General features: G+C 40.7%; 1 protein-coding gene across 1 annotated transcript; it reads right to left on the bottom strand.

Moving 5' to 3' along the window:
* Positions 1-4,260: 4,260 nt before the first annotated feature.
* On the bottom strand, positions 4,261-20,491 carry LOC148105797 (NLR family CARD domain-containing protein 3-like). The gene is made up of 8 exons (XM_087838946.1): positions 20,338-20,491; positions 20,076-20,225; positions 19,856-19,969; positions 14,136-14,214; positions 13,507-13,735; positions 11,565-13,365; positions 6,439-6,615; positions 4,261-4,456 (listed from the first exon to the last, which is right to left on the bottom strand). Exons 1-8 carry the CDS (start codon positions 20,424-20,426, stop codon positions 4,261-4,263), a joined length of 2,835 nt encoding a protein of 944 aa, XP_087695072.1. The 5' UTR covers positions 20,427-20,491.
* Between the last annotated feature and the right edge of the window lie 6,922 nt (positions 20,492-27,413).

The following is a 27,413-nucleotide window of genomic DNA, read 5'->3' on the forward strand; positions in this document are numbered from 1 at the left end:
CACAACTTTCACATCATATTCATCTCAGCACAACTAAAACATGCTGACTGACCTCAGAGTTTCAAGTCCACATCCTGGACTCTCCAGAAAACCACACAGATGCTTCACTCCTGAATCCTGCAGCTTGATGTTGTTGTACAGGTGCAGATCTCTCAGATGGGAGGGGTTGGACTTCAGTGCTGCTGCCAGATAATCACAGCTGATCTCTGACAAACCACAGCTCTTCAATCTGTATAAAGAAAGAAAGATGTAAGTTTATTAGACAAAGTGTGAGCTTGAAATCATTCAGTGTTTCATCATCTGTTCAGAGCTGAAGAAGGTTCAGAATGTAGAAGTTTAGAAAATGGAAACTCCAAACAGCTGAAGCCAACAGGAAGCAGCTTCAAACAAACACAACAAGAGAAAAAACTCTGAATGTTTCACATTAAAGTCGTACATTTATCATAAAAACAGGACAAAGACTTGAAAAAGTCGTGTTTTTCCTTCCAGGAACCACAAGGCTTCACTTTTAAAGGTGAATTGTGAAAGAAATGGACATATTTGAAGTCCAACACCTTTTTCCAGTCACATTATTAAAGCAGACAAACTACAAGCTCATTTTCATTCCAACAAGTCATCTTCTGACCTGGACTAACAACACTGGTCTCTATGTGCAGCTGGTTGTGAGACCAGTGCTCAGGGACCGTCTACAAAGTGCAACACTGAAAGAACATCACACACTAATTTGCTTCCAGCACTTTCACACAAACATCTACTGTCATTATTGCCACCAAACTCTGTGGATCCTTTATTGCAAATTCAAATGGGATCAAATGGTCAGACAAAAGAGGGTTATGAGGAAATATGATGAAATGTTGTGTATTAGCAGCAAGTTATTGAATCATTTTCCTCAGAAACCAAACAAAATGACTGACAAACATGTTTTTATCTGTTATCTGTCTGTCACCACTGAGAACCTAAATAATCCACAGAAGTTCTGGAAAATCATTAAGTCTCTTTCAGTGAGTAAAAGCTCCCACACTCTACCCACCTATATTTTTAAGGATTATGTTCCTGTTTATGATAGGAAGGAGATGATGAATTGCTTTAACAAGCACTTTATATCTTCTGGCTCTTTGTTTGACTCTCTGAACCCAGTCTCTGTAAAATCCGGCACAAACCTTCTGGTGTACACTGGTCAGCCATTTAACTTTGTTCCTTTCTCTGTGCAGGAGGTCTGTAAAGCTCTTAAACTGTTAGATCCTAGAAAATCTCCAGGGCCAGACTTACTAGATCCTTACTTCTTGAAACTGGCAGCTGATTTTGTGACAGAGCCTCTCACAACACTTTTCAACCTCACACTGGATACGAATAAAATTCCCTCAGTATGGAAATCAGCTTTTGTTGTTCCTCTAGTAAAAGGGGGCGACCCAGCAGTGTTAACTAATTACAGAACAATATCTAATCTTTCTGTGCTGGCCAGAGTTCTTGAAGCTCTTGTGTGCGAGCAGTTAAAGGAGTTTTTACACAAATACCATTTTATCTGAATATCAATCAGGCTTTAGGAAGAATCACAGTACTATCACAGCTGCAAGTGGTAAATGATATTACTATTGCACTTGATAAAAAACAACACTGTACATCCCTTTTTATTGATTTGTCAAAAGCATTTGACACTGTTGATCATTGTATTTTAAAACTTAGACTCTTCCAGTCAGGACTCTCTGAGAGAGCAGTGGCATGGTTCTCAAACTACCTCAGTAACAGGACTCAGTGGATTAAATCTGACAGTCTATGTTTTGACTTTGTTACAGTGCACAACGGAGTACCACAGGGTTCTGTATTAGGTCCCCTTCTATTTATCATTTACGTAAACAATTTTAGTCTAAATGTGCCAGATGCAAACTTGCACTTCTATGCTGAGGATGCAGTTATTTACAGCTGTGGTTCAACTCTTGTCCAAGCCATTGACTCCTTGCAGAAAGCCTTTTTTGCTGTCCAGCACTTATTACTTCAGCTTAAACTTGTTCTCAGCGCAGACAAAACAAAGCTCATGCTGTTTTCTAAATCAAGGCATTTGGCCCAAATAATCCCATCAGTAACCACTCTTGAAGGTAATAAAATAGAGTTGGTTCACACCTATAAATATCTGGGAATCTTAATTGATGACTCGCTCACCTTCAAACCACATGTAGAGAATCTTGTGAAAAACCTGAAGTTAAAACTGAGATTTTATTTTCAAAATAAGTTGTGTTTCTCTTTTAATTCAAAGAAGCGGCTTGTTGCTGCAAAATTCTTGCCTGTGCTGGATTATGGTGATATTCTATATATGAATGCTTCTGCTCAATGTCTTCGAATGGTTGATATTGTGTATCGTGCTTCTCTGAGGTTCATCACTAACTGTAAATTTCAGACTCACCACTGTGAGTTATACTCTCAGGTAGGATGGCCTGCTTTGGTAAGTCGGAGGAACTCTCATTTATACAGTTTTATATATAAGGCGATACTTGGGTTGTTGCCTTCCTATATATGTTCCCTGCTAGCAATGAAACATGCTGGTCGGTATTCTCTTCGTCCGCATGGTTACTTGTTGCTTTCTGTTCCATTTGCCCGAACTGAACTTGGTAAAAGAGCTTTTGTCCATTTAGCACCCTCGGCTTGGAACGAACTGCAGAAGGAAAGTGACTGAATTAATTTCATTAAGTGCTTTTAAATCTAAACTACGAATTCTTGAGGCCAAGTCCATGACATGCAACTGTTTCAATTAGTTTGATTGTCATTTTAAGTGACATCTTATTTTTATTTGAAATTTATTGAATTTTATTTTATTTGTATTCTTTCACTTATTGTTGCATGTGTGATGTTGCTGCCTGTGTTTGTTTGGGTAATTTCTGTAACTGTGAGACACTTGCTGCTGCCTATCTTGGCCAGGTCTCCCTTGAAAAAGAGGTTTTTAATCTCAATGGGATCTTCCTGGTTAAATAAAGGTTTAATAAAAAAAATAATATTTTTTTTTACAAACTCAGTGTTGAACTTGGATCAGCAGGATAAGCTGATGTTTAAAGGCATTTGAGTATCGCTGTATGAGAGTCCAGTTATTACTCAATATTTATGGATTATGTTCTTTCAGTGTTGCACTTTGTAGACGCACCCTGAGCCTCACAGCCAGCTGCACATGGACCAGCTGACATTACCCAGCATTAGAGAGGGGTGTAAAAAAATTGATTTTCCTATTTGAATGGTTTTAATTTGAATAAAGCGATGTTGATTCATTCAATCCTGAATCGATGTTTAATATAAATGTATTTTGCCAGAATCTCAGGTTAAAGCTCCCAAAAGTATTTCAACAACAACCAAACAGATAAAACAGTAAATGAGAGCAGCTAAACACACAAAGATGGAAACACAGAGCGTGGATCGTTCACTCGACGGCACGTACATGGACACGCCGTCGGGGCTGAAAGTGGACAGCTCACAGATCCTGAAGCTGCAGGTTTCATCTGTCTCCATCCAAAACTGACTGAACCAGCAGCAAAAGAAGATCCAAACTACGCTTTACGTTTGATGAACATCGTCATGAATTCTCTCTGACTTTGACGTTTACTTCCTGCACAGCTCTCTCTCTCTCAGTGTACTTCAAGAACAGTTTACCTTCAAAAATCTGTTTTCTGCATTATTCACTGCTTATTACGCACCAGTCTGCTGTTGTGTTCACTGCTGTCGGCCTCCGAAAACAAAGCCTCATTTCTGCTGTTCAATACTGAAGAAATTTAAACCTTTAAAATGATGACAGATTACAAACTCTCAGCTGTGTCTGTAATCAAACCTCTGTAACTTTGCTTCACTTCAGCAGCATCAGCTCATGTTCACATGTTGATTCATAGTTTGCTTCAGTTTTTGATCGACTGCAGAATATTTTGAAGGTTATCTGCTATAAAAAGCCAGAACAGGAAAATCTGCTTCATGTGTTTCTGTTTGATCCTCAGTGACTTTGAGTTGTGTCTGATACTTAGAACTGTGAGGAAGAACACTACACAGTTAATCAGGGTCCCCTCTCTCTGAATCAGGAAAGGTGGGCAGGCCGCGTGTGGGCCGCGGGCCATACATTGAGTATCACTGTTTGAAATGTGAACATTGTTCTGCTGCAGTCAATGGACTAAACCAGAGAAGAAGAAAACAGACTTTACCATGAAGATCCTCAGTGTGGATCAGTATAATATCAGCCTGATGTCTGCAGTTTAGTGTCAACACAACTTTCACATCATATTCATCTCAGCACAACTAAAACATGCTGACTGACCTCAGAGTTTCAAGTCCACATCCTGGACTCTCCAGAAAACCACACAGATGCTTCACTCCTGAATCCTGCAGCTTGTTGTTGTTACTCAGCTCCAGCTCTCTCAGATGGGAGGGGTTGGACTTCAGTGCTGCTGCCAGATAATCACAGCTGATCTCTGACAAACCACAGCTCTTCAATCTGTATAAAGAATGAAAGATGTAAGTTTATTAGACAAAGTGTGAGCTTGAAATCATTCAGTGTTTCATCATCTGTTCAGAGCTGAAGAAGGTTCACAATGTAGAAGTTTAGAAAATGGAAACTCCAAACAGCTGAAGCCAACAGGAAGCAGCTTCAAACAAACACAACAAGAGAAAAAACTCTGAATGTTTCACATTAAAGTCGTACATTTATCATAAAAACAGGACAAAGACTTGAAAAAGTCGTGTTTTTCCTTCCAGGAACCACAAGGCTTCACTTTTAAAGGTGAAGTGTGAAAGAAATGGACATATTTGAAGTCCAACACCTTTTTCCAGTCATATTATTAAAGCAGACAAACTACAAGCTCATTTTCATTCCAACAAGTCATCTTCTGACCTGGACTAACAACACTGGTCTCTATGTGCAGCTGGCTGTGAGACCAGTGCTCAGGGACCATCTACAAAGTGAAACACTGAAACAACATCACACACTAATTTGCTTCCAGCACTTTCACACGAACATCTACTGTCATTATTGTCACCAAACTCTGTGGATCCTTTATTGCAAATACAAATGGGATCAAATGGTCACACAAAAGAGGGTTATGAGGAAATATGATGAAATGTTGTGTATTAGCAGCAAGTTATTGAATCATTTTCCTCAGAAACCAAACAAAATGATTGACAAACATGTTTTTACGAACTCAGTGTTGGACTTGGATCAGCAGGATAAGCTGATGTTTAAAGGCATTTGAATCTCGTTGTATGAGAGTCCAGTTATTACTCAATATTTATGGATGATGTTCTTTCAGTGTTGCACTTTGTAGACACTCCCTGAGCCTCACAGTCAGCTGCACATGGACCAGCTGACATTACCCAGCATTACAGGCGGGTGTAAAAAAATGGATTTTCCTATTTAAATGGTTTTAATTTGAATAAAGCGATGTTGATTCATTCAATCATGAATCGATTTTTAATATAAATGTATTTTGCCAGAATCTCAGGTTCAAGCTCCCAAAAGTATTTCAACAACAACCAAACAGATAAAACAGTCAATGAGAGCAGCTAAACACACAAAGATGGAAACACAGAGTGTGGATCGTTCAATCGACGGCACGTACACGGACACGCCGTCGGGGCTGAAAGTGGACAGCTCACATATCCTGAAGCTGCAGGTTTCATCTGTCTCCAACCAAAACTGACTGAACCAACAGCAAAAGAAGATCCAAACTACGCTTTATGTTTGATAAACATCGTCATGAATTCTCTCTGACTTTGACGTTTACTTCCTGCACAGCCCTCTCTCTCTCAGTGTACTTCAAGAACAGTTTACCTTCAAAAATCTGTTTTCTGCATTATTCACTGCTTATTACGCACCAGTCTGCTGTTGTGTTCACTGCTGTCGGCCTCCGAAAACAAAGCCTCATTTCTGCTGTTCAATACTGAAGAAATTTAAACCTTTTAAAATGATGACAGATTACAAACTCTCAGCTGTGTCTGTAATCAAACCTCTGTAACTTTGCTTCACTTCAGCAGCATCAGGTCATGTTCACATGTTGTTTCATGGTTTGCTTCAGTTTTTGATCGACTGCAGAATATTTTGAAGGTTATCTGCTATAAAAAGCCAGAACAGGAAAATCTGCTTCATGTGTTTCTGTTTGATCCTCAGTGACTTTGAGTTGTGTCTGATACTTAGAACTGTGAGGAAGAACACTACATAGTTAATCGGGGTCCCCTCTCTCTGAATCAGGAAAGGTGGGCAGGCCGCGTGTGGGCCACGGGCCATACATTGAGTATCACTGTTTGAAATGTGAACATTGTTCTGCTGCAGTCAATGGACTAAACCAGAGAAGAAGAAAACAGACTTTACCATGAAGATCCTCAGTGTGGATCAGTATAATATCAGCCTGATGTCTGCAGTTTAGTGTCAGCACAACTTTCACATCATATTCATCTCAGCACAACTAAAACATGCTGACTGACCTCAGAGTTTCAAGTCCACATCCTGGACTCTCCAGAAAACCACACAGATGCTTCACTCCTGAATCCTGCAGCTTGTTGTTGTTACTCAGCTCCAGCTCTCTCAGATGGGAGGGGTTGGACTTCAGTGCTGCTGCCAGATAATCACAGCTGATCTCTGACAAACCACAGCCCATCAATCTGTATAAAGAATGAAAGATGCAAGTTTATTAGACAAAGTGTGAGCTTGAAATCATTCAGTGTTTCATCATCTGTTCAGAGCTGAAGAAGGTTCAGAATGCAGAAGTTTAGAAAATGGAAACTCCAAACAGCTGAAGCCAACAGGAAGCAGCTTCAAACAAACACAACAAGAGAAAAAACTCTGAATGTTTCACATTAAAGTCGTACATTTAACATAAAAACAGGACAAAGACTTGAAAAAGTCATGTTTTTACCGGTCCCGGTGTTCGCGGTCTACGTGGGCCAGGTCCTTCAAAGACTGAAAAAGCTGGAAGTGTAAGGCTGTGAAATTGGACGGTCTAGCTTTCAGATTTGCGTCACCGCTGTGTCGGTGGAGTTTAATAAACTCGGCCGTCTGCTTCTTGCTATCTAAAATATAACAGCACACTGGCGTAAATTCTCGACCGTCTCACACTTCGGTTTAATCAGTTTTCTGCTTTACATTTTTTCAGCATCGTGAAAATCCCGCGGGAACCCACCCGAAGTTTTATTTAATCTAATAACTTTGATCTCAGCCAAACTGATTTACTCCAGAACAAATAAAACACTGAAAAAAGGCAAACAATTAAATTTTTAAGTTATCCGAGTGACTTGTATGTTTAACCTGAGTAGCGAAAGAGCGGGGGTCTGAAAACAATGAAGCAGGTCGTCCGCTGCTCTCGCCGGCCGGACTGACCATTGAACCCCCCGTCTTGCTATCGAGCGGTTGGGGAACAGACGTCTCCGAAAACGTCGGCACACTTTTGCAAATTTGCGATGGCTTGATAAACCAATCAGATATTTGTAATTTACACAGCTACTTTCTCACCTGAAAATATGCAAAAAGTTTTTTTTGTGACCCAGAAAGATTAATAAGAGTCATTTTAAAACTTAGTAGCGGCCACCATTGTTGGCACCTGAAATTTGGCTGGGCCGCGCTATGAATTCTGGGATATGGTGGGCCACGAAGGACACACCCGACACATCCTTCAAATTCGGGGAAATGAAGGACGCATTTGTCGGCTGTTTTGGGACACAGCTACTAATTTGCTTCCATTATCCAACCTGAAGAGGAAACAGAGACGCCTCCCCTTCAAAGTAAAAGCTGCTCATTTTGGACAAAGTATCAAAGAAAGTCTACAGTATAACATAGAAAAGACAGAACAAAGTTTTGGTTGTTTTTAAATTGTGCAGAAATGAAACTACACTAAGCTCAATTATGTGACAGACATTTCATCCCATGTCAGTTTGGCCTCATCCTGGGCCGGATTATCCAGCACACACTCTGACCACAGGCCCAGGGGCCACGCACAGCTGGGCTCCATCCAAGAGACAGGAAACAAACCAACACAATAAGAAAAAGCACCATGTGATCTTCTTACATCTTCAAGACAAACATAGTAAAAACATGAGCATATTTGTTTCCTGATAAAATGATGTGACAGGTAGAACAGAGTAAAGTGGTGGTGTTACAGCCTTTCTCCCCTCTGCTGCCGAGGCTGTTAGTCTCTCCCAAACTCAGCTACAGGACTTCCAAATGAATGAAAGCAGCAGAAGTGGCTTTACAAATGAAAGAGGAAGAGGAGAAGAAGAGGAAGGGAGGCCACCCTGACCATCACTCCAGCTGAAAACATCACACTTCCATTAAAGTTGGTGAGAAAATGTTGAGCAGGATGAGCTGCTGGCTAATCTGGAGGAGACTTTAGTAAGTAAGTAAGTAAGTAAACTTTATTTATTAAGCGCTTTTCACAGACAGACAATCACGAAGCGCTGTACACAAATATTAAAATAAACAATAAAATCAATAGACAATATATACAATGTAAAAGATCAAATGTAAATAATGGAAAAAATAAAAAATATGTAGATCAACAAAAGGCTTTTTTGAACAGAAGAGTTTTTAACTGTTTTTTAAATGAATCCACAGAGTCAAGCAAACATAATTGTAGTTGTAAACTGTTCCACAGCCTTGGTCCAACAGACTGAAAGGCTCTGTCTTCAGTCGTGTACGGGGAACAACTAAGAGACTCTGAGTCTGTGAGCGGAGATGACGAGCAGCAGTGTATTTTATAAGAAGCTTGGATAAGTAATCGGGAGCCTGGCCATTTAGTGCTCTGTATGTTAAAAAAAGAATTTTAAAGCGAATTCTAAACTCTATTGGGAGCCAATGTAAAGAATATAAGATGGGAGTAATGTGAACACGCTTGGTAGAGCGAGTTAGTAGTCTGGCTGCTGTGTTTTGTATAGCTTGGAGGCGAGAAAGAGATGATTTATCCAAGCTAGTAAACGGAATTACAGTAATCTAAGCGTGATGACACAAATGCATGAATGAGTTTTTCCAGTTCAGCTGAGGAAACCATATGTTGTAGTTTAGATATGTTTCTTAAATGATAGAAACAGGAACGAGACAAAGGTTTTACATGAGAGTCAAGGCCCAGAGAAGAGTCAAATATTACACCAAGATTTCGAATATTTGACTTGACAGATGGACAGAAAGAACCTTGAGCCTGTTAAGTAGGATTTTGTGGTCGATGGTGTCAAAGGCTGCATTAAGATCAAGCAAAATGATCACAGAACAGTTCCCTGCGTCAGATGCCATTAATAGATCATTATAGACTCTTAAGAGAGCGGTCTCTGTAGAGTGCTGCTTTTGAAAGCCAGACTGAAAAAGGTCAAGAATGTGTAATTTACATAATAGAGACCTGAACTGATTTTCAACAATTTTTTCAAGTAATTTACTTACAAATGGCAATTTTGAAATAGGTCGGTAATTACTAGCAGAGCTAGGATCAAGATTCTGTTTTTTTAACAGAGGAGTTACCTCAGCATGTTTAAAATAAGATGGAACACAGCCTTGCCTCAGTGAACTGTTGATGATGGATAGTAATGTGGGACCAATGCTGGTGATAGACCCGGACAGGACAGAGGGAGGTAATATATCTACAGAGCATGATGAGGATTTCATTTTACCTAAAACTATAATTAAGTCATTTAGTGTGGTTGGAGAAAAGGAGGTAAATGATCCAAGACAGCAAGGGGTATATTCATAAGGGGAGGCATTTGAGGAAATTTTGGATTTCAAGTCCATCACCTTATTTACAAAGTAATTAAGGAAAGTATTACAATCTTCATCAGAAAGCAAAAGAGCATGCTGGGTTGGAGGAGAAACAATACTGTTGATGGCATCAAATAGAATTCTTGAATTATTTTTGTGATGATTTATAAGATTATTGAAGTAAGAGGATCTGGCCTCTTTGACTGATTCATTATATAGGCAAAGTAGTTCTTTGAAGTGCTCACGATGGACAGTCAGACCGGTGGACTTCCACAGACGCTCTGCTTTCCGATAGGAGCGTCGAAGACCACGAGTCTGATTATTTAACCATGGTGTCCGGGAACTAACAGAGCAATAACTGGTTTTGAGAGGAGCAACCTGATTTAGAATGGCAAGACAGTGTTCATTAAAAGAATTAGTTAGAAGCTCAACCTCGTTAGAGGAACTTTTAAAATTAAAAAGAGAGGAAAACTCAGAAATTATAGAGTCATCAATAAAGCGCCTGCGCCTAGTAGAACCTTGAAGATGGGACTCTGAATTAACAGATACAGTAAAAGAGACTGACTTATGGTTACTAAAAACAACTTCATTTAAATTCAAGTGGTCAAGGGATACACCATAGGTGAAGACCAAGTCCAGAGTGTGCCCAGCCGTACTTTAATGGTTCACTGAAGCTGTACTGTGATGCTTCCATATTCCAGTGAGGCCTCCATAATGATTTCAGCTGTTCTGTACACACACTGTGTGCCCTGTATGGCTCAAAGTGTCTGCAGCCTGTTTTTATCTGCTATCATCAGATCTTCATCATCCTCATTCACATCCCTCACACACTCTACAGCCTCATCAGCACTGACTTCATCTTCACTGACTGATGGAGCACAACATGAACCTGTGGAGGCTGAAACACTGTCCTGTCAAACATCTCCCCGTCACCGCTCCACTTCTGTCAGCCTTTAAATGAACCCTGCTCAAGTCTGTCACTTCTGTTTGGAGCCAAAAGAGGTTAAAGATTATGCCACTACATTCTTGTCTAGAAAATATTAAAAGTGTATTTGGTGATACAAAAAAAAGGGTAAAGTTTAAGTATCGTTTGGGTCCACACATGTCCAAACCCTGGTGTGTAGGCCTACTTAGTATTGAGAAAAGCCCACTAAAAGAACGCCCACCAGACCAAAGCAATGGTTTTGACTTGATCAGCATTAACCATGACTTTGACGGGTGAAGCTGACAAATAAAATGTATTTATGAACACCGATGCAGGGCCAGGAGTAGCAACGTGAATTAAATAAATACATCATTAAATAATTCATTAAATGTGTCAGTAAAATAATTAAAATAGAAAACAAACCAATAATTGATTAAATATGTGATTAACTAATTAGAATTGTACATCAATAAATAATGGATTATTTTAAATGAAATTAACTGATAAGTCATTATCAATATATTTTTTTAATTAATTATGTCCATTTTTTATTAATTATTGAAATAAATAATTCATTAGTGATGTATTTATTTAATACAACCATAAAATTATTGCTAGTTTACTCAAAATAAATTTAAGACATCAATATTAAAGGTTAAATTATGATAATGAATACATGCAACTATAACTGATGACATAAGAATTTGGATTTTTCAAGCTAAAGCGAAGGTGCTGACTCACTTGGCATGTTACTCTCAAATCCTCCCTAATAACAATAAGATAATTACACTTTAGCCACAAGAGGGCAGCAGCATTAATATAATTCACATGTATATAAAGGTACAGTGATTATATTACAGTGATTTTGACAAAAACAAAACAGAAGTTCATGGCAGTGTGTTTTTCCATAACATACCAACCAAATTAAATAATAAAAACTTTATAACTTACAGAGCTTTTTTAGAGACTTTGACCACTGGCAGCAGCCTCAGAAGAGCCTCCTCTGAAGCAAAGTATTTCTTCAGGTCAAACACATCCAGATCTTTTTCTGATGACAGTAAGATGAAGACCAGAGCTGACCACTGAGCAGGAGACAGTTTATCTGTGGAGAGACGTCCTGATCTCAGGGACTGTTGGATCTCCTCCACTAGAGAACGATCATTCAGTTCATTCAGACAGTGAAACAGATTGATGCTTTTCTCTGCAGACAGATTGTCACTGAGCTTCTTCTTGATGTACTGAACTGCTTCCTGATTGGTTAGTGAGCTACCCCCTGTCTTTGTCAGCAGACCTCGTAGGAGAGTCTGATTGGTCTGCATTGAAAAACCCAGGAGGAAGCGAAGGAACAAGTCCAGGTGTCCATTGGGGCTCTGTAAGGCCTTGTCCACAGCACTCTGGTGGAGAGATTGGAGTTTTGGTTTATCAAATAATTTAGACCACATGGACGTTGTTTGTTCCTCTTCCAGCAGATTGAGTCCAGAGTTGATGAAGGTCAGGTGGACATGAAGAGCAGCCAGAAACTCCTGAACACTGAGATGAACAAAGCAGAACACCTTGTCCTGGTACAGTCCTCTCTCCTCTTTAAAGATCTGTGTGAACACTCCTGAGTACACTGAGGCTGCTCTCATATCGATGCCACACTCTGTCAGGTCTGGTTCATAGAAGATCAGGTTTCCTTTCTGCAGCTGATCAAAAGCCAGTTTTCCCAGTGATTTAATCATCTTCCTGCTCTCTGGACTCCAGTGTGGATCTGTCTCAGCTCCTCCATCATATTTGATACTCTTGACTTTGGTCTGAACCACCAGGAAGTGGATGTACATCTCAGTCAGGGTCTTGGGCAGCTCTCCTCCCTCTCTGGTTTCCAGCACATCCTCCAGAACTGTAGCAGTGATCCAGCAGAAGACTGGGATGTGACACATGATGTGGAAGCTTCGAGCTTTCTTGATGTGGGAGATGATCCTGCTGGCCTGCTCCTCATCTCTGAATCTCTTCCTGAAGTACTCCTCCTTCTGTGGGTCATTGAACCCTCTGACCTCCGTCAACATGTCGACACACTGAGGAGGAATCTGATTGGCTGCTGCAGGTCGTGTTGTTATCCAAAGGCGAGCAGAAGGGAGCAGGTTCCCTCTGATGAGGTTTGTCAGCAGCTCATCCAATGAGGTGGACTTTCTTGTTTCAGTCAGGATTTTAGTTTTGTTAAAGTCCAAATTAAGTCGACACTCATCCAGACCATCAAGTATGAACACAACCTGGAAGTCTTCAAGCCTGCAGATTCCTGATTCGTTAGTTTGATTAAAGAAGTGATGAACAAGTTCCACCAAGCTGAACTTTTCCTCTTTCAGCACATTCAGCTCTCTGAAAGTGAATGGAAATATGAACTGGATGTCCTGGTTGGCTTTGTCTTCAGCCCAGTCCAGGCTGTATTTCTGTGTTAAGACTGTTTTCCCAATGCCAGCCACTCCCTTTGTCAGCACTGTTCTGATTGGTTCGTCTCTTCCAGGTGAGGCTTTAAAGATGTCTTCTTGTCTGATTGTTGTTTCTGGTCTGTCTGGTTTCCTGGATGCTGTTTCAATGTGTCTGACCTCATGTTCATCATTGACCTCTGCAGTCCCTCCCTCTGTGATGTAGAGCTCTGTGTAGATCTGATTCAGGAGGGTTGGGCTTCCTGCTTTAGCGATCCCCTCAAACACACACTGGAACTTCTTCTTCAGTTGGGCTTTAAGTTCACGTTTACAGAGTGGAGCAAATATTTCTGAAGGTAAGAAATTCAGAAACAAATATTATATAATAAATATCATAGCCTTTCAGTACCCTGAAAGGATGAATGTCTATTGGTCCATTTCTTGAGCTATTAGGAAAGATCAATATTAAGTCTTTAGAGAAATTCTCTTACTGCTCTGCAGATGGTCAGCCATCTCATGCTGCTTAAGGCTCCTCAAGAAGTGGAGTGTGATCTTCAGAAATGCTTCTCTGCAGCTCTTTCTTTCATCTTCATCCTCATCTTCAAACATCTCCTCATCCTCCATCTGGCTCTTTAATGTTTCTGGGTGATCTGGACTCAGAACCTTTTGGATCTTCTTCAGCTCGTTCTTCACAAACATGGTGATGTTATCTTCCAGCCGCTGGAAAAGAAGACTATATGAATTACCCAGTGGTAAATGGACTGGTTCTTATATAGCTCTGTTTGATACTCTGTGCACACAAAGCATTTTATACAACATGCCTCATTCAACCAAGCACATTGTTCTATGCTTAAATACTTTCTTTCACACTCTGATGGATGCATCAGAGGGCAGCTTGGGTTTAGTACGTTACCCAGTACATTTGCCAGCCAGGGTTTGATTCACATACCTTCTGACTAGTAGCTGACCTGCTCAACTCCTGAGCTACAGTCACCCCAATCTGACTGAAATCATGGAGCCCAAACTCTGATTTATGTTGGACACACTGACAATCCTCTGGTCCACAAAGTGCAGCATAGAGGTGACTGAAAAGAACAAATGTAAATGTAGTACTACAAACCATAACCACAGAGTCCAGGTGTGTTTGATGTTGCTGTGCAGACTGACCAGTGGAAACCTCTGCTCTCTCCTGGTCCACTCTGTGGAGGAGTAATGTATAATTAGCTCATGTTATGTCTGTCCACACACAGACACAAGCTAAAGGTCCATGAAGTGATGTTTGGATGGGTTCAGTCAATCAGATGACTGTCATGGTGAAGCTTTGCTAGTCCTGGTGATCCCACTGAGAATTAACAACTCAGTTTCCAGATGTCTGTAGTTTTCTGCTCAGTTTCTTTAGTCCCAACAGCTCTTACCATCTCCTGCATAAAGCTTTCCCTCCATGCTCAGATGCCCTGGAACAAGGTGCTCTCTTTATATCAGTGACTGGTTTAAAGTGACAACTTGCAGTGCTCGCCAAACTTTGTGTCAGCAAAACTAGTCCTAATGTTTCTTACATTTTTTACATTTTTTACATTACAATTTGTTACAAAACTCAGTTCACAACTACACAGTCTGATTTACAAGTACAAAATATTTATGACCACAATTTGAGCCGATGTATGTCCCGAGTCTGTGGACTCAGTAGTTTTGTTTTGATTGTTATTGTCTTTTGTTACAATTTCATTCTGGTTAAGATTTTCTAGTTCTGAGGTTTTGGTTTCTGTGTTCCCTCTGTACTGTGTTAGTATTGTGTCTCTGTGTTCACTTCCTGTTTTATTTTGACAGTGCCATGTCCTACGTTAGTGTGTCTACTTTTGCTTCCCCTTGTCTGGTTATGTCCAATTAATCCTGCTGTGTCTCCCTCCCTTTTCTCGTTCCCTGATTGCTCTTTTGTGTATATGAGCCCTTTGTTTTCTCCTGCTTGTTGCTGGTTCGTCTGTGTTATCTCCCCGTGTCTCCGTTTAAGGTTTCAGGTTAGTTTTTTAGTTTTTTCAGTAGAGATTATCTTAGCTTCTGCACAGGCCATCTCCACAGCACTTCACTGTTTCAATAAAGCTCACTCACTTCACAGCAGTGTCGGCATCTTGGGTCCTTTATTAAATTCAACATGGCTCGCCCCGCTAGCCGTGACATAAGATGTGAAAACAATATCCAAAAAACATGAGGGACAAACAGGGAATAGTTTTAAGGTGCAGGGCCAACAAACTGAGTCTAGCCATAAACTCAGAGTTGATTGAATTAGCATTTTGAATTGGCTGATCTGAGTTACTTCAATCAAGTCTATGTTCACTTTGAGTTAAGATTATACGTGATTAATGTAAAAGAAAAAAGCCATCATCAGCAACTGATTCTGATTTAGCAGGTTTTCAAGTCTAAACGGTACCCATCCCTAGCTGGCTGTAGTTAAACCTTTACTTAAAAAGCATCCCTAGACCCAGCTGTCTCGCTTTTTATGCACTGAGGCGCACGGCTTATCTACTGAGCAGTGCAGCGTTAGAGTGAACAACACAGGAAAATGTTCGGAGATGCCAAACTCAGATATTTCAGTGATGCACACATCCAGCCCGTGGGAAAGCTCCAAGTCTAGTGTGTGACCTTTTTCATGCGTGGGACCAGTAACCCACTGGGTCAAGTTAAAAGAGTCAATAATATTTAAAAAGTCCTTGACCAGAAGTTTAGAGTCACAGCAGACATGGATGTTGAAATCACAAAGGCAGCATCATCAGAAGACATAGCACACCCAGCTCTATCTGTCCATGAAGCCAGATAACACACACCAATGAGTTAAACTGCAGGAATGTCTTAAAGACATAAAGACCTGGATGGCCGCTAACTTTCTGCTTCTTAATTCAGATCAAACTGAGGTCATTGTACTCGGCGCTGAAAATCTTAGAAATATGGTATCTAACCAGATTCTTACTCTGGATGGCATTACCTTGGCCTCCAGTAACACTGTGAGGAACCTTGGAGTCATTTTTGACCAGGACATGTCCTTCAATGCACATATTAAACAAATATGTAAGACTGCGTTCTTCCATTTGTGCAACATCTCTAAAGTTAGAAATATCCTGTCTCAGGGTGACGCTGAAAAACTAGTTCATGCATTTATTACTTCCAGGCTGGACTACTGCAATTCATTATTATCAGGATGTCCAAAAAACTCCCTGAAAAGCCTTCAGCTAATCCAAAATGCTGCAGCTTCCTGTTAAATCCAGAATTGAATTCAAAATCCTGCTCCTCACATACAAGGTCTTAAATAATCAGGCCCCATCTTATCTTAATGACCTTGTAGTACCATATCACCCTATTAGAGCACTTCGCTCTCGCTCTGCAGGCCTACTTGTTGTTCCTAGAGTATTTAAAAGTAGAATGGGAGGCAGAGCCTTCAGTTTTCAGGCCCCTCTTCTGTGGAACCAGCTTCCAGTTTGGATTCAGGAGACAGACACTATCTCTACTTTCAAGATTAGGCTTCAAACTTTTTTCTTACTTAACGATTAAGTCCCTGAATTCCACCGTTATATGGAAATCAGCCATTATATAGTGCGCATGCGCCAACCAGCGTGCAGCCTGTTACAGTCGCTCCTGCTTTTTCTCTTAGTTTAGCTCTGTTTTCTTACGTATTCTTTTTTTTTTCTGACTTGTATTTTCATCCGTTTATTATCTTTTACTCAATCATGTGGATTGAGAGAGTTTTTGTTCTTCTGGTGGCCGTGGAACTATTACTTTTATCAAGGAACGGGACCGCGGCACATCTCCTACACTCACGGACTGTTTACTCCAGAGATCAGCTGATCGCCCTGATGCCGGCCAGCTCACTGGCCAGACCTGCAGAAGTACCAGCTGAAATTTGGAGGAAAACACATCGGGGATGCAGAGGTCAAGGACAGAAGAGAAGAAAGAAGGAGACTGTGAGACAGCGGAGGCTCGAAGCGAGGAGGAGATATAAACCGTGTCTGCTGTCTATCGTAAAGGGAAATGTGCGATCGTTATCGAATAAAATCGACGAGCTCTCAGCACTGGTACGGAGTCAGAGGGAATACCGAGAGTGTAGCCTGATGTGTTTCACTGAATCATGGATGCACCAGGACATTCCAGACGAGAATGCTTCCGTGGAAGGCTTCCACACTGTTAGGGCGGACAGGGACAGCATCGCTAGCAGTAAGCGGAAAGGAGGTGGGCTTGCTGTTTTAGTTAACAACCGGTGGTGTAACCCTGCCAACATAACAATCAAAGAAAGGATTTGTTGCCCAGACATTGAACTATGTGCTGTAGGACTCAGGCCGTATTATTTACCCAGGGAATTCTCTCATGTCATCTTGGTGGCTGTTTATGTTCCTCCCTCTGCTAACCCCACAGCTGCATGTGACACTATCCACTCTGCTGTAGCCCGGTTACAGACTCAGCACCCGAGTGCCTTTATTGTGATCTCGGGTGACTTCAACCATGTATCACTGGACAATACACTACCAACATTCAGACAATATGTGGACTGTCCCACCAGGGGAGAAAAAATTCTAGACCTACTGTATGCTAATGTCAAGGATGCATACAGCTCCTCCTCCCTCCCCCCACTTGGTAGGTCAGATCAAAACCTGATTCACCTCACCCCCCCGCTATGTGCCAATTGTGAGGATGGAACCTGTGACCACGAGGAGTATTAGGAGGTGGTCAGAGGAGGCCTTAGCGGAACTACAGGGCTGTTTCGAGGTGACTGACTGGGAAACACTCTGTGAGCCTCACGCCGAGGACATCAATGGGCTTACTGAGTGTATCACAGACTACATAACTTTCTGCACCGACTCCATTGTTCCAGCTCAGACTGTTCATTGTTACCCAAATAACAAGCCATGGGTGACTGAGGACATCAAAGCCCTCCTCAACAACAAGAAGAGGGCTTTCAGAGGGGGCAATAAAGAGGAGGTGAGGAATATGTACGTCTCCCACAGTGTGTGTCTGACAAGGTAATCAGCAGCATAGGGGCACCACAGGGGACTGTCCTCTCCCCCTTCCTCTTCACCCTCTACACCACAGACTTCAGCCACTGCACAGAGACCTGCCATATTCAGAAGTTTTCTGATGACTCTGCGGTGGTTGGGTGCATCAGGAGGGATGATGACACAGAGTACCAGGCTGTGGTCGACTCCTTTGTTACGTGGTGTGAGTAGAATCATCTGCAGCTCAACGTGGCTAAGACCAAGGAATTGATAGTGGACTTCAGGAAGACCAGGAAACACTTGACCCCTGTTTCAATCAGGGGGTCAGTGTTGACATTGTGGAGGACTATAAATACCTTGGAGTACACATTGACAATAAACTGGACTGGGCTAAAAACACCACAGCACTTTACAGAAAGGTCGTCTCTATTTTTTGAGGCGACTGAGGTCCTTCAACATCTGCCAGAAAATGCTCAGGATTTTCTACGAGTCTGTTGTGACCAGTGCGATCCTCTATGCTGTTGCATGCTGGGGGAGCAGGCTGAGGGTAGCAGATGCCAACAGACTCGATAAACTAATCTGTAAGGCCAGTAATGTTGTGGGGATGGAGCTGGACTCCCTCAAGGTGGTGTCGGAGAAGCGGATGTTGGAAATGTTGGATAACACCTCCCACCCACTTCATGACATGCTGGTCAGTCACAGGAGCTCGTTCAGTGAGATACTGAGATTACTGAAAAGCACCACTGAACGACACAGGAAATCTTTCCTGCCTGTGTATCCTATATTCCTCCTGGGATCTACACTAAGAAGTGAGTCCAACATTAGCAGGGTCTCTTTCCTTTATCTGGATTCACTTTAGCATTCACAGTCACGTGAAGCTTGTTATTAACTCGATAAGTCAACCCAGGGTTTCAGCTGAGCGTTCACATGAAACACATGGTGTTGGCAGCATCTGATCAATCATATTCATGGAGACGTTTATCAGCAACAGAGCAGCTGAGTTTGCAGAAGGAAGTCAAACTAAACTACAGGAACAATATGAGGAGATTACACACATAATAAAATACTAGCAGTAACACAGCTGCTGCAGACAAATCAGTCTTGTGATCGTGTGTGAGAGGAGAAGGACTGTAAAGGAGTTTGCTATTAAAAGCTCCGTATGAATGTGGGAGCATTTGAAGGGCTTGAAAAAGGCCAATATAAAATAAAAGGCAGCAAAATTGCTGACTGTGAAAGTCACCAGACTTATCAGACCTCTGTGATTAAGACCTGTAAGAACACCTATTTGTACTTGTTGGCATTATATCAAATACACACGTATATTAAGCCTTTGTTTGAACTCTGGTTGAATTTGTTACTTTCAGACTGTGAAACATCACAGAGGCTGCAGCTGCAGATCTTTTTTTTCACCTGAAAATTTACTTTAAATGTTAGATGGAAAATGTATTGTTCAGTTTAACCAAAGTAAGAACAATAATCCATAAACCTTCATAAAGACAAACATCTCCCCAGAACATTGAGCTGCTGAAGTGTCACTGAAGGGAAAAACTATTTGTCCTCCTCCATCCAGCAACACCTGAAACACCTGAGTGGAAGCTCCTCCCTACATTGTGTTTGAAGCAAAGCACAAAGGAGACACCTGCTGGAGCAGCTGGAGTCCTACAGACACTCAGCCTCTTCACTACACAAACACCTCCTACAACATCCACTCTTTCCACTCTGACTGCTGTGTTTGTGGAAACACTCCAACACACACCGCTTCACATACCAACATAGAAATGTGTGAAAAAGAGCTGAGCTGATATTAAACATGAGGATTTATTCAAAAATACAGAGTCAGGAACAACATCTAGACACACATTACCTCTCAGCAGCAGAAGAACATCCTTTAAAGTCTATATCAATACCCTTCGACTCGTTGCTCTTTAAGGAAACACAGCTGGGTTCAGGTCCAGGAGATTCTGGCCTCTTATTGATCCTAAAAGAAAAACAATAAATGTAACAGCTTCATGAGATAGGAAGGAAAAACTGGAAATATTAAATTAAAGACATGATGAACAATCTCATAAAAATAATGTACTTACTCTTTGTCACATAACAGTCTTTTGTTAAAGTTTACAGCAATATACTTCGAGTCGTTGCTCTTTAAGGAAACACAGCTGGGTTCAGGTCCAGGTTCTGGATTAGTTTTAAGGTTATGTCCAGCTGAGCCTGGTACGCCCCACAGCTCTGGGCTTTAAAACAACACACACAGAGGTATGAGTGTGAATAATGATGGAGCAGTGATGTGAGTGCTGAGCTGTGACATGGAGAAGAGTCATGGACAGTTAGAGATGGTCATCTCACCTCTGAGCTTTGGTCTGGCTCTCATGTTCCCCACACAGAGTGCTTTTAGAGGGAGGGACTCCCTCCTCTCTGTCCTCACACTGATCCATGCTGCTCAATTCACATCAGCTCACACACACTTTCTACCTTCACCTGCAGAGGAAACACAAATCATTCATGTGCACATCAGCTGAAATCCTCTTTTCCATCATGTGTGCTGTCCAAATATCAGCTGAATGCAGTCAGACAGCAGTGTGAGGCAGAGGAAGCTGCCATCAGCTGCTCTACTTCTACTATCAGTCCACTAGATGGAGCCAGGAAGCACACATGATGCATTCACTGACACACACTGATTCACTGTGAATGGAAGTTTAAGTACAATAAGCCTCCACTCATCTACATTGTACTTACAACCCATTGCCCCCCATCTTCCACCCCCATCAACCTCCTGGGGCCAGGAATGACTGGAACTGAATTGGAAATGGGCGTAATCAAACATAAATCTGTTATTCTTATCCAACCTGTCTGCCTGGACACAGTTTGCTGACCAATCATGGAGCCTATGATTCGCTTTGACAACAACTTCATGAATATGGAAATGAAACTGAGTGTCAGCTGAGTGTCGAGCAGAAGAGGAGTCAGAGAAGTGACAGAGCTGCTGACTTTACAAAGAAAGCTAAAACCATGTTGAAGAGATTAAACAGATAATACAAGCTAACAACAACAACACAGCAGACAAAACACATGTATGAGTGTGTGACAGGAAAAGCACTGAACAGAAGTTTACTATTAAAAATGCAGCATGTTGTAAAAAGTTTGGTCAGTGAGACTGAAAAATGGCTGCATAAGTTACTATTGTGAACAAACCCCTATAAGAACCCTGATATTACCTGAATAAGATCAAATCCTGATACGTAGTGCAGACCTTGGTAAGAGATACGGTCCAACTGGAATATGAACCTTTGGTGTGCTTAATCCAGTCAGTCTCTGAGTAACTCCACTCCTCTGCTTTCTGTTGGAAGAGACACAAAAGTTTGTAGCACGATCCTTTTCCTCAGAGGCCTGTTTTGAATTTATATTACATCTATGATAAAAAAATAATTCACAAAGTCTGCTCTGCCCTCCCTGCAGTCGCTGTGAGCGCAGCAGAGTGATTATAAAGACCCGGAGCTCAGAGTTTCAAGTGTGAGTCACGCCTGCCACCCGTTATCTGCCAAGCTTGCGCTTCAACGCTAAGTTTTACGGTAGTGCTGCTTCTTATCCCTTTTTGCTGATCACACACATAACAACACACATGATTTTCAGGAAGTTAACAGAAATAAAGCCCCAGTGTCATTTGTTTTTCACTCAAGTTGTCTTCTCTTCTTAATTTTTCTGGTAATGCTTCTTCATTCATGATTCATTCAAATCTATTCAAATATTTCTGAAAATCATCTTTTATAGTTGAAATTCAGTTGTCATTTGGCTCAGCTGCTCTTTCATGCATCCATAGTTTCACCTCAGACTGCTGCTTGAGACACGAGAAATTAAAGAACAACTCTGTTCAAACGGAGAAACTTCAAAGGAACTCGATAATGTCATTTAAATGGTTTCAAGTAGGTGTATGAAGGTTCTGTATTAAATCATTTATGATAGTTGACATGAAATTCTGAATTCATCTTCTTGGACACCCACACTGCATAATTCTGTAGAGATGAAATTAGTCATTTCTAATCAATTTCAACATCAAATATCATAACATTGCATCAAAATGCATAAAAACGATTCTTGATAGCTGACCTAAAAGTCTGCATTCTTCCTCTGGGTTAACTTCTCCATATATTTTCAGTTTAACCACCAAAAGCTGCAAGGTTTCAGAGAAATAAAAGGAACGTTCTACTCAAATTTAATAAGATTAATTTAATAAACAATAGAAAAAAAAGACAGTTGTCATAAAATTCTTAACAAACTCCTCTTCTGTCTGTAGCTCAGGAGTTAGAGCAGGTCACGAACTAACTGGAAGGTTGGTTGTTTGATACGAGATACTAACCCCAAGATAGAAAACTGCACAGGAAAAGTCCTTGAATGAGTCATTTGTATAAAGCACTTTGAATGCTCAGAGTAGAAAAGCACCATATCAGAACCAGTCTCACCCACTTGTAATGGGTGGGTGGCTGTGGCTCAGGTGGTCGAGCAGATCAGCTACTGATTGGAAGGTTGGTGGTTCGATCCTTGGCTTCCCCAGCCTGCATGCCAAATATCCTTGGGCAAGATACTAACCCCAAGTTCCCCTCTGATGCGTCCATCGGAGTGTGAATGTAGATTAGTTTGCACTTGTGAATGAGGCCTGTTGTATAGAGCACTTTGAGAACTCCAGGAGAGTAGAAAAGCACTATATAAGAATCAGTCCATTTACTACATGTCAGCAAAGTTTCATCTCCAACCACTGCAATATTATTTGTTAGGATCGCTGTTCCCTCCGGGTACTCCGGCTTCCTCCCACCGTCCAAAGACATGCAGCTTGTGGGGATAGGTTAATTTGATAATCCAAATTGCCACTGTGTTTAAATGTGCGAGTGAATATGAGTGCGAATGGTTGTCTGTCCCTGTGTCTTGGCCCTGCGACAGATTGGCGACCTGTCCAGAGTGTACCCCGCCTCTCGCCCTATGACAGCTGGGATAGGCTCCAGCGCCCCCCGCGACCCTGAAAAGGAGAAGCGGAAGTGGATGGAGGATCGCTGTTTTTTTTCCCAGGGTTTTGTGATGCCTTTTTGTTTTTGAGAGTCTTTTGTGTTTTACTTTGGCTCTTTGTATATAAGGATGGTTAATAGTTTGCTTTAGGATTTACTATATCCCATATATCCTGTTTTCGTATTGTAGTTTGTCTTCTTGGTTTTGTAACACTAAATATCTGCTTTTGTGATCCCTTTCTTAACTTCAGTTATGTCCCTTTGTCTGTCTTGTCTCTCTGTTTGTCTGTCATTGTCTGATTTCCCTATCTGTCATGTTTCCCATTTACTTATATTTTCCTTTCTGTTTTCAACATATCTGCGTATGTCATGTGTATCATTTCCTCTTTTTTTATCGTCTCATGTCTTGTATACTTAGTTTTGAGTTTTACTTCCCCCATTTGGTTAATGATTTGCTCCCATCAGTGTCTCAGTCTCATCTGCATTTATCTATCTCATGTTCCCCTGTCCAGTCTTTTCCCCTCTATGTAATTTAACCCTTGTTCTCCATGTTCTCATGTTTTATTGTTTTAACTGTTGCTTCCTGTGACTATTGTAGTTTTCTCCTGCATCATGTCTCCCACCTGTTGCCTCTCGTCTCATTATCCAGTGTGTATTTATTGCCCCCATCTTCTGTTGTACTTTGTGCTTTCCTTGCTCTGTGTTCGGTGGTGTGGGATTGATTAAGGAAATGATTGGGTTAATAGGAATGACCAAAATGAGAAAAATAAATCGATCTTCAATAAGAGAAAGGATTCTAAGAAGGAATATCTTTGATGGATCAGAATTATATAATGAAATATGAACATAATTGTTTGTTAATCATTGTTTATTAACTGAACCTTGTTGAATTTGAGTAGAACTATTTTTTTTTAATTTGGCAGAAACACGGCAGCAGTTTGAAATGAAACTATCCAGGCTGTAGAGTAGACGAGCAAAATCAAGAATCCACTGAGATTTTCATGACAATAACTAAGAAGGATTTCTTAAATGAATTGTTGATACGCTGTTATGATAATCCACTGAGCTTATTGAATTTGGGGAGAAATGTCCTTTAATGTGGAATCACACAGTGGGCTGAGATGAAACTGCACACAGTGTGGGTGTCCCAGAAGAGAAATCAGTTAAAAATTTAGTGTCAGCTAGTAAGCATGAATTTAAAAAAATATTTTTACAGATATCAAATTTGTTCTGTTATATAAAACTGTAATTTATATTAGTCAGGTGGATCATCAACGGTCATCAATCAGTGCAGTACCAGCAAAATTCAGACACAGACACACAAACACACACATGCACAATTTTACTGTCTTAACACAGTATCATAAATCTAATTAGAATATGCTATAGTCCTTTAAATACCAATTTAAATATATTTCAAAAATATATTACAGCTTTTTTCAGTCTGTTGAACAAAAATCCCCAAAGAAGAAGAAGCACTACCATAAAACTTTGTGTGCAGGAAAGTTTAAGAGGCTTACAAATGACGGCTCACATAACTGCGGTGTTACAAGTCAACCTCGTTCATATCTGTCATCATGAACAATGCTATGATTTGTGCTGGAGCGAAGCTGCACACAGCTGATATTATCAGAAAAAAATACATACTGATTCAATTACCTTCACATGGAGATTCACACAAAGACGACCAGCTGCATCAGCGAAGTTTAGAAGACAGAAAGTGAAACTTAAAAAAAGGAAACAGACAGATTTGTGGGAATGCTGGGGCTGGGGAACATTAGTAATTAGAAACACAAAATGTTTCTAAGCATTTGTAAATGTTTGTTGGAGGGTTTAGAGGAGCTGAATCATTTTGTGTGAAAGTTAAAGTCAAACACACTCTTAGTAGAGAGAGACTGTGTCTGCAGATCAAACAGGTCTCACTGTGATGTCCCTTTAGTCAGACTCTGTCTCTGCTACATTAATGACTGAAAGTTGTCACATTCTTATTTAGTTAATACTCCTCAAACCAGGTATACACTTTTAGTTTAATACATTATAGATTCTCTGATGAAGAAATACGGTATATATATGCAACCTGATGAAGCGTTATCTAAAATGTTTTTATGTTTGACATACCAAGACTGTTTCACACTGCAGGAGTTGCAGATGATAAAACAAAGACTGTAAAGCTAAGCAGTTTGTTTGAAGGCTGTTTATCACTGCCTGTCCATTAGTCAAATTAATATTACTTTTATCGAAAATAATTTCCCGTCTGTATTTGGTCTTTCTCCATAGTCGCCATAGTCACATCATTGTGTTTTGTTGATGTTTCCCCTCCTTGTGATTCATTCAGTGTTCCCATGTCTGTTTCGTCCCTGTGTGTCGAGCCGTGTCTCTCAGTTTGTATCCTGTTTTATTTGGACAGTCTCACGTCCTGTCTTCAGTGTGTTCAGTTTTGCTTTCTCCTTTCTCATCACATCTAATTTGTTCCTGCTGTGTCCTCATGTGTTTCCATTTCCCTTATCATCCCTCTGTGTATATAGTGTGTGACTTTCCTTTTGTTCATTGTCAGGTTGTCTGTTTATTATGCGTTATGTGTCGGGGGCTGGATCTGTGACCCAGTATTTTGAGTTCACTGTGTGTGTTTTTGGAGGTCTTATATTTTATTGAATATATGCTTAGTTCTTGTGTTGCCATTATTAGTTAGGATTTAGTTGGGTGTTATTCTAGCTTAGCTTTCCATCTATGTCCCCTTCTGTGAGTCTGTTCTTGTCTTCTGTGGTAATTGTCATGTCTACATCTCTCAGTTTTTTCTTGGTTTATTTTGAAAGAGTCTTGTTTCTTTGTTCATTGTTCATACATCCTTTACTTAAGAAACCAGGCTTAGGCAGTTCAGCCATATCAAATTTTAGACCCATCTCTAAGCTTCCCTTTCTTAGTAAGATTCTGGAAAGGATTGTTTATACTCAGTTGATGGACTACTTGAATGACTCTAGATTGTCAGAAATCTTTCAGTCCGTCTTTAAGCCATTCCGCAGTACGGAGACAGCCCTCGTAAAAGTTATGAATGACATCCTGAAGCGACAGGCCGTGGTAAATATGCAGTGCTGGTCTTGTTGGACATGACCGCTGCATTTGACACAGTGGATCACGATTTGCTGATCTCCCGCTTACAGCACTGTGTGGGAATTTCTGGTTCGGCACTTTTGTGGTTAAAGTCCTATATCTTAAATAGGACCTTTTGTGTTAATTTGGGGTCGGCTTCATCCTCTGTGGCCCCTCTGCTTTGACGTGTGCCACAGCGATCTATTCTTGGGCCGTTATTGTTTTCACTGTACCTTTTGCCTCTTGGCGCGATTTTCAGGAAACATAAAGTGCCATTCCATCTATACGCAGATGACTGCCAGCTCTACTTACCTTCTAGTCATTCTGATAGTCTCCCAACTGGACCTCTGCTTGACTGCCTTACTGATGTCAAAAAATGGATGGCAAAATTTTTTTTAAATTTTAATGATCGGAAGACAGAAGCAATTTTATTTGGCCCAAATCGTTCTTCTCATACTCCGGATGTTGATCTTGCAGCTTTGACTTCCCAACTAAAGAGTTCGATCACAAATCTCGGAGTTTAAATTGATTCTGCACTTACCTTTGATGACCATGTAAACGGGGTGGTAAAATCAGCATTTTATCACCTCAGACGTTTATCAAAGGTTAAGCCCTTTCTTTCCAAGCGTGACTTGGAAAGTTTTATTCATGCCTTTATTACCTCACATTTAGATTATTGTAATTCTCTTTTAATAGTGGTTGGGCAGGGCACTTTGTCACGCTTGCAATTAGTGCAAAATGCTGCGGGCACGATTTTTAACTGGCAGAAGAAAATTTGATCACATCACTCCAATTTTGGCCTCTTTACACTGGCTTCCAATTGAAATCAGGAACCGTTTTAAAGTCCTTTTATTGGTTTTTAAATCTCTAAATGGTCTGGCACCTGTTTATTTGTCTGACTTGTTGAAGCCCCACGTCCCCACTCGTTCCCTTCGGTCAGCTGAGCAGTTGCTGCTTTCGGTCCCAAAGTCACGGCTGAAACTTAGAGGAGACCGAGCATTCTCTGTTGCTGCGCCGATGCTTTGGAATAACCTTCCTCTCCATATTAGACAGGCTACATCAGTGCCAGTTTTTAAGTCTTTATTAAAAACCTATTTTTATTCCCTTTTTAACTCTTTTAACTTTTAAACTTTTAACTCTCTTTTCACTTTTAACTCTGTGGGTAACTGATATATTTTTTTATTTTTTATTTTATTGCCATGTCTGGTTTTATTACTATGTGCATATTAGTATTGTACAGCACTTTGGTCTACCAGGTGTGTTTTTAAAGTGCTATATAAATAAATAAATTATGATGATTGTGTTTAGTTTCACTTTAGCCATGGCATCATTATGTTCATT

Source organism: Neolamprologus brichardi, chromosome 3 (genome assembly GCF_056152115.1).
Source record: "Neolamprologus brichardi isolate AB-2024 chromosome 3, ASM5615211v1, whole genome shotgun sequence".
Classification (NCBI taxonomy): Eukaryota; Metazoa; Chordata; class Actinopteri; order Cichliformes; family Cichlidae; genus Neolamprologus; species Neolamprologus brichardi.

Excerpts from the sequence above, each read along its gene's own strand:
- LOC148105797 (XM_087838946.1), bottom strand. The coding sequence starts at position 20,426 with ATGGATCAGTGTGAGGACAGAGAGGAGGGAGTCCCTCCCTCTAAAAGC. Across the intron at positions 13,736-14,135 it reads ACCTGGACTCTGTGGTTATG|CGGCTGGAAGATAACATCAC; the intron begins GTTTGTAGTACT and ends CTTCTTTTCCAG. Across the intron at positions 6,616-11,564 it reads AAAGTCTCTAAAAAAGCTCT|ATTGATGGGCTGTGGTTTGT; the intron begins GTAAGTTATAAA and ends TTCTTTATACAG.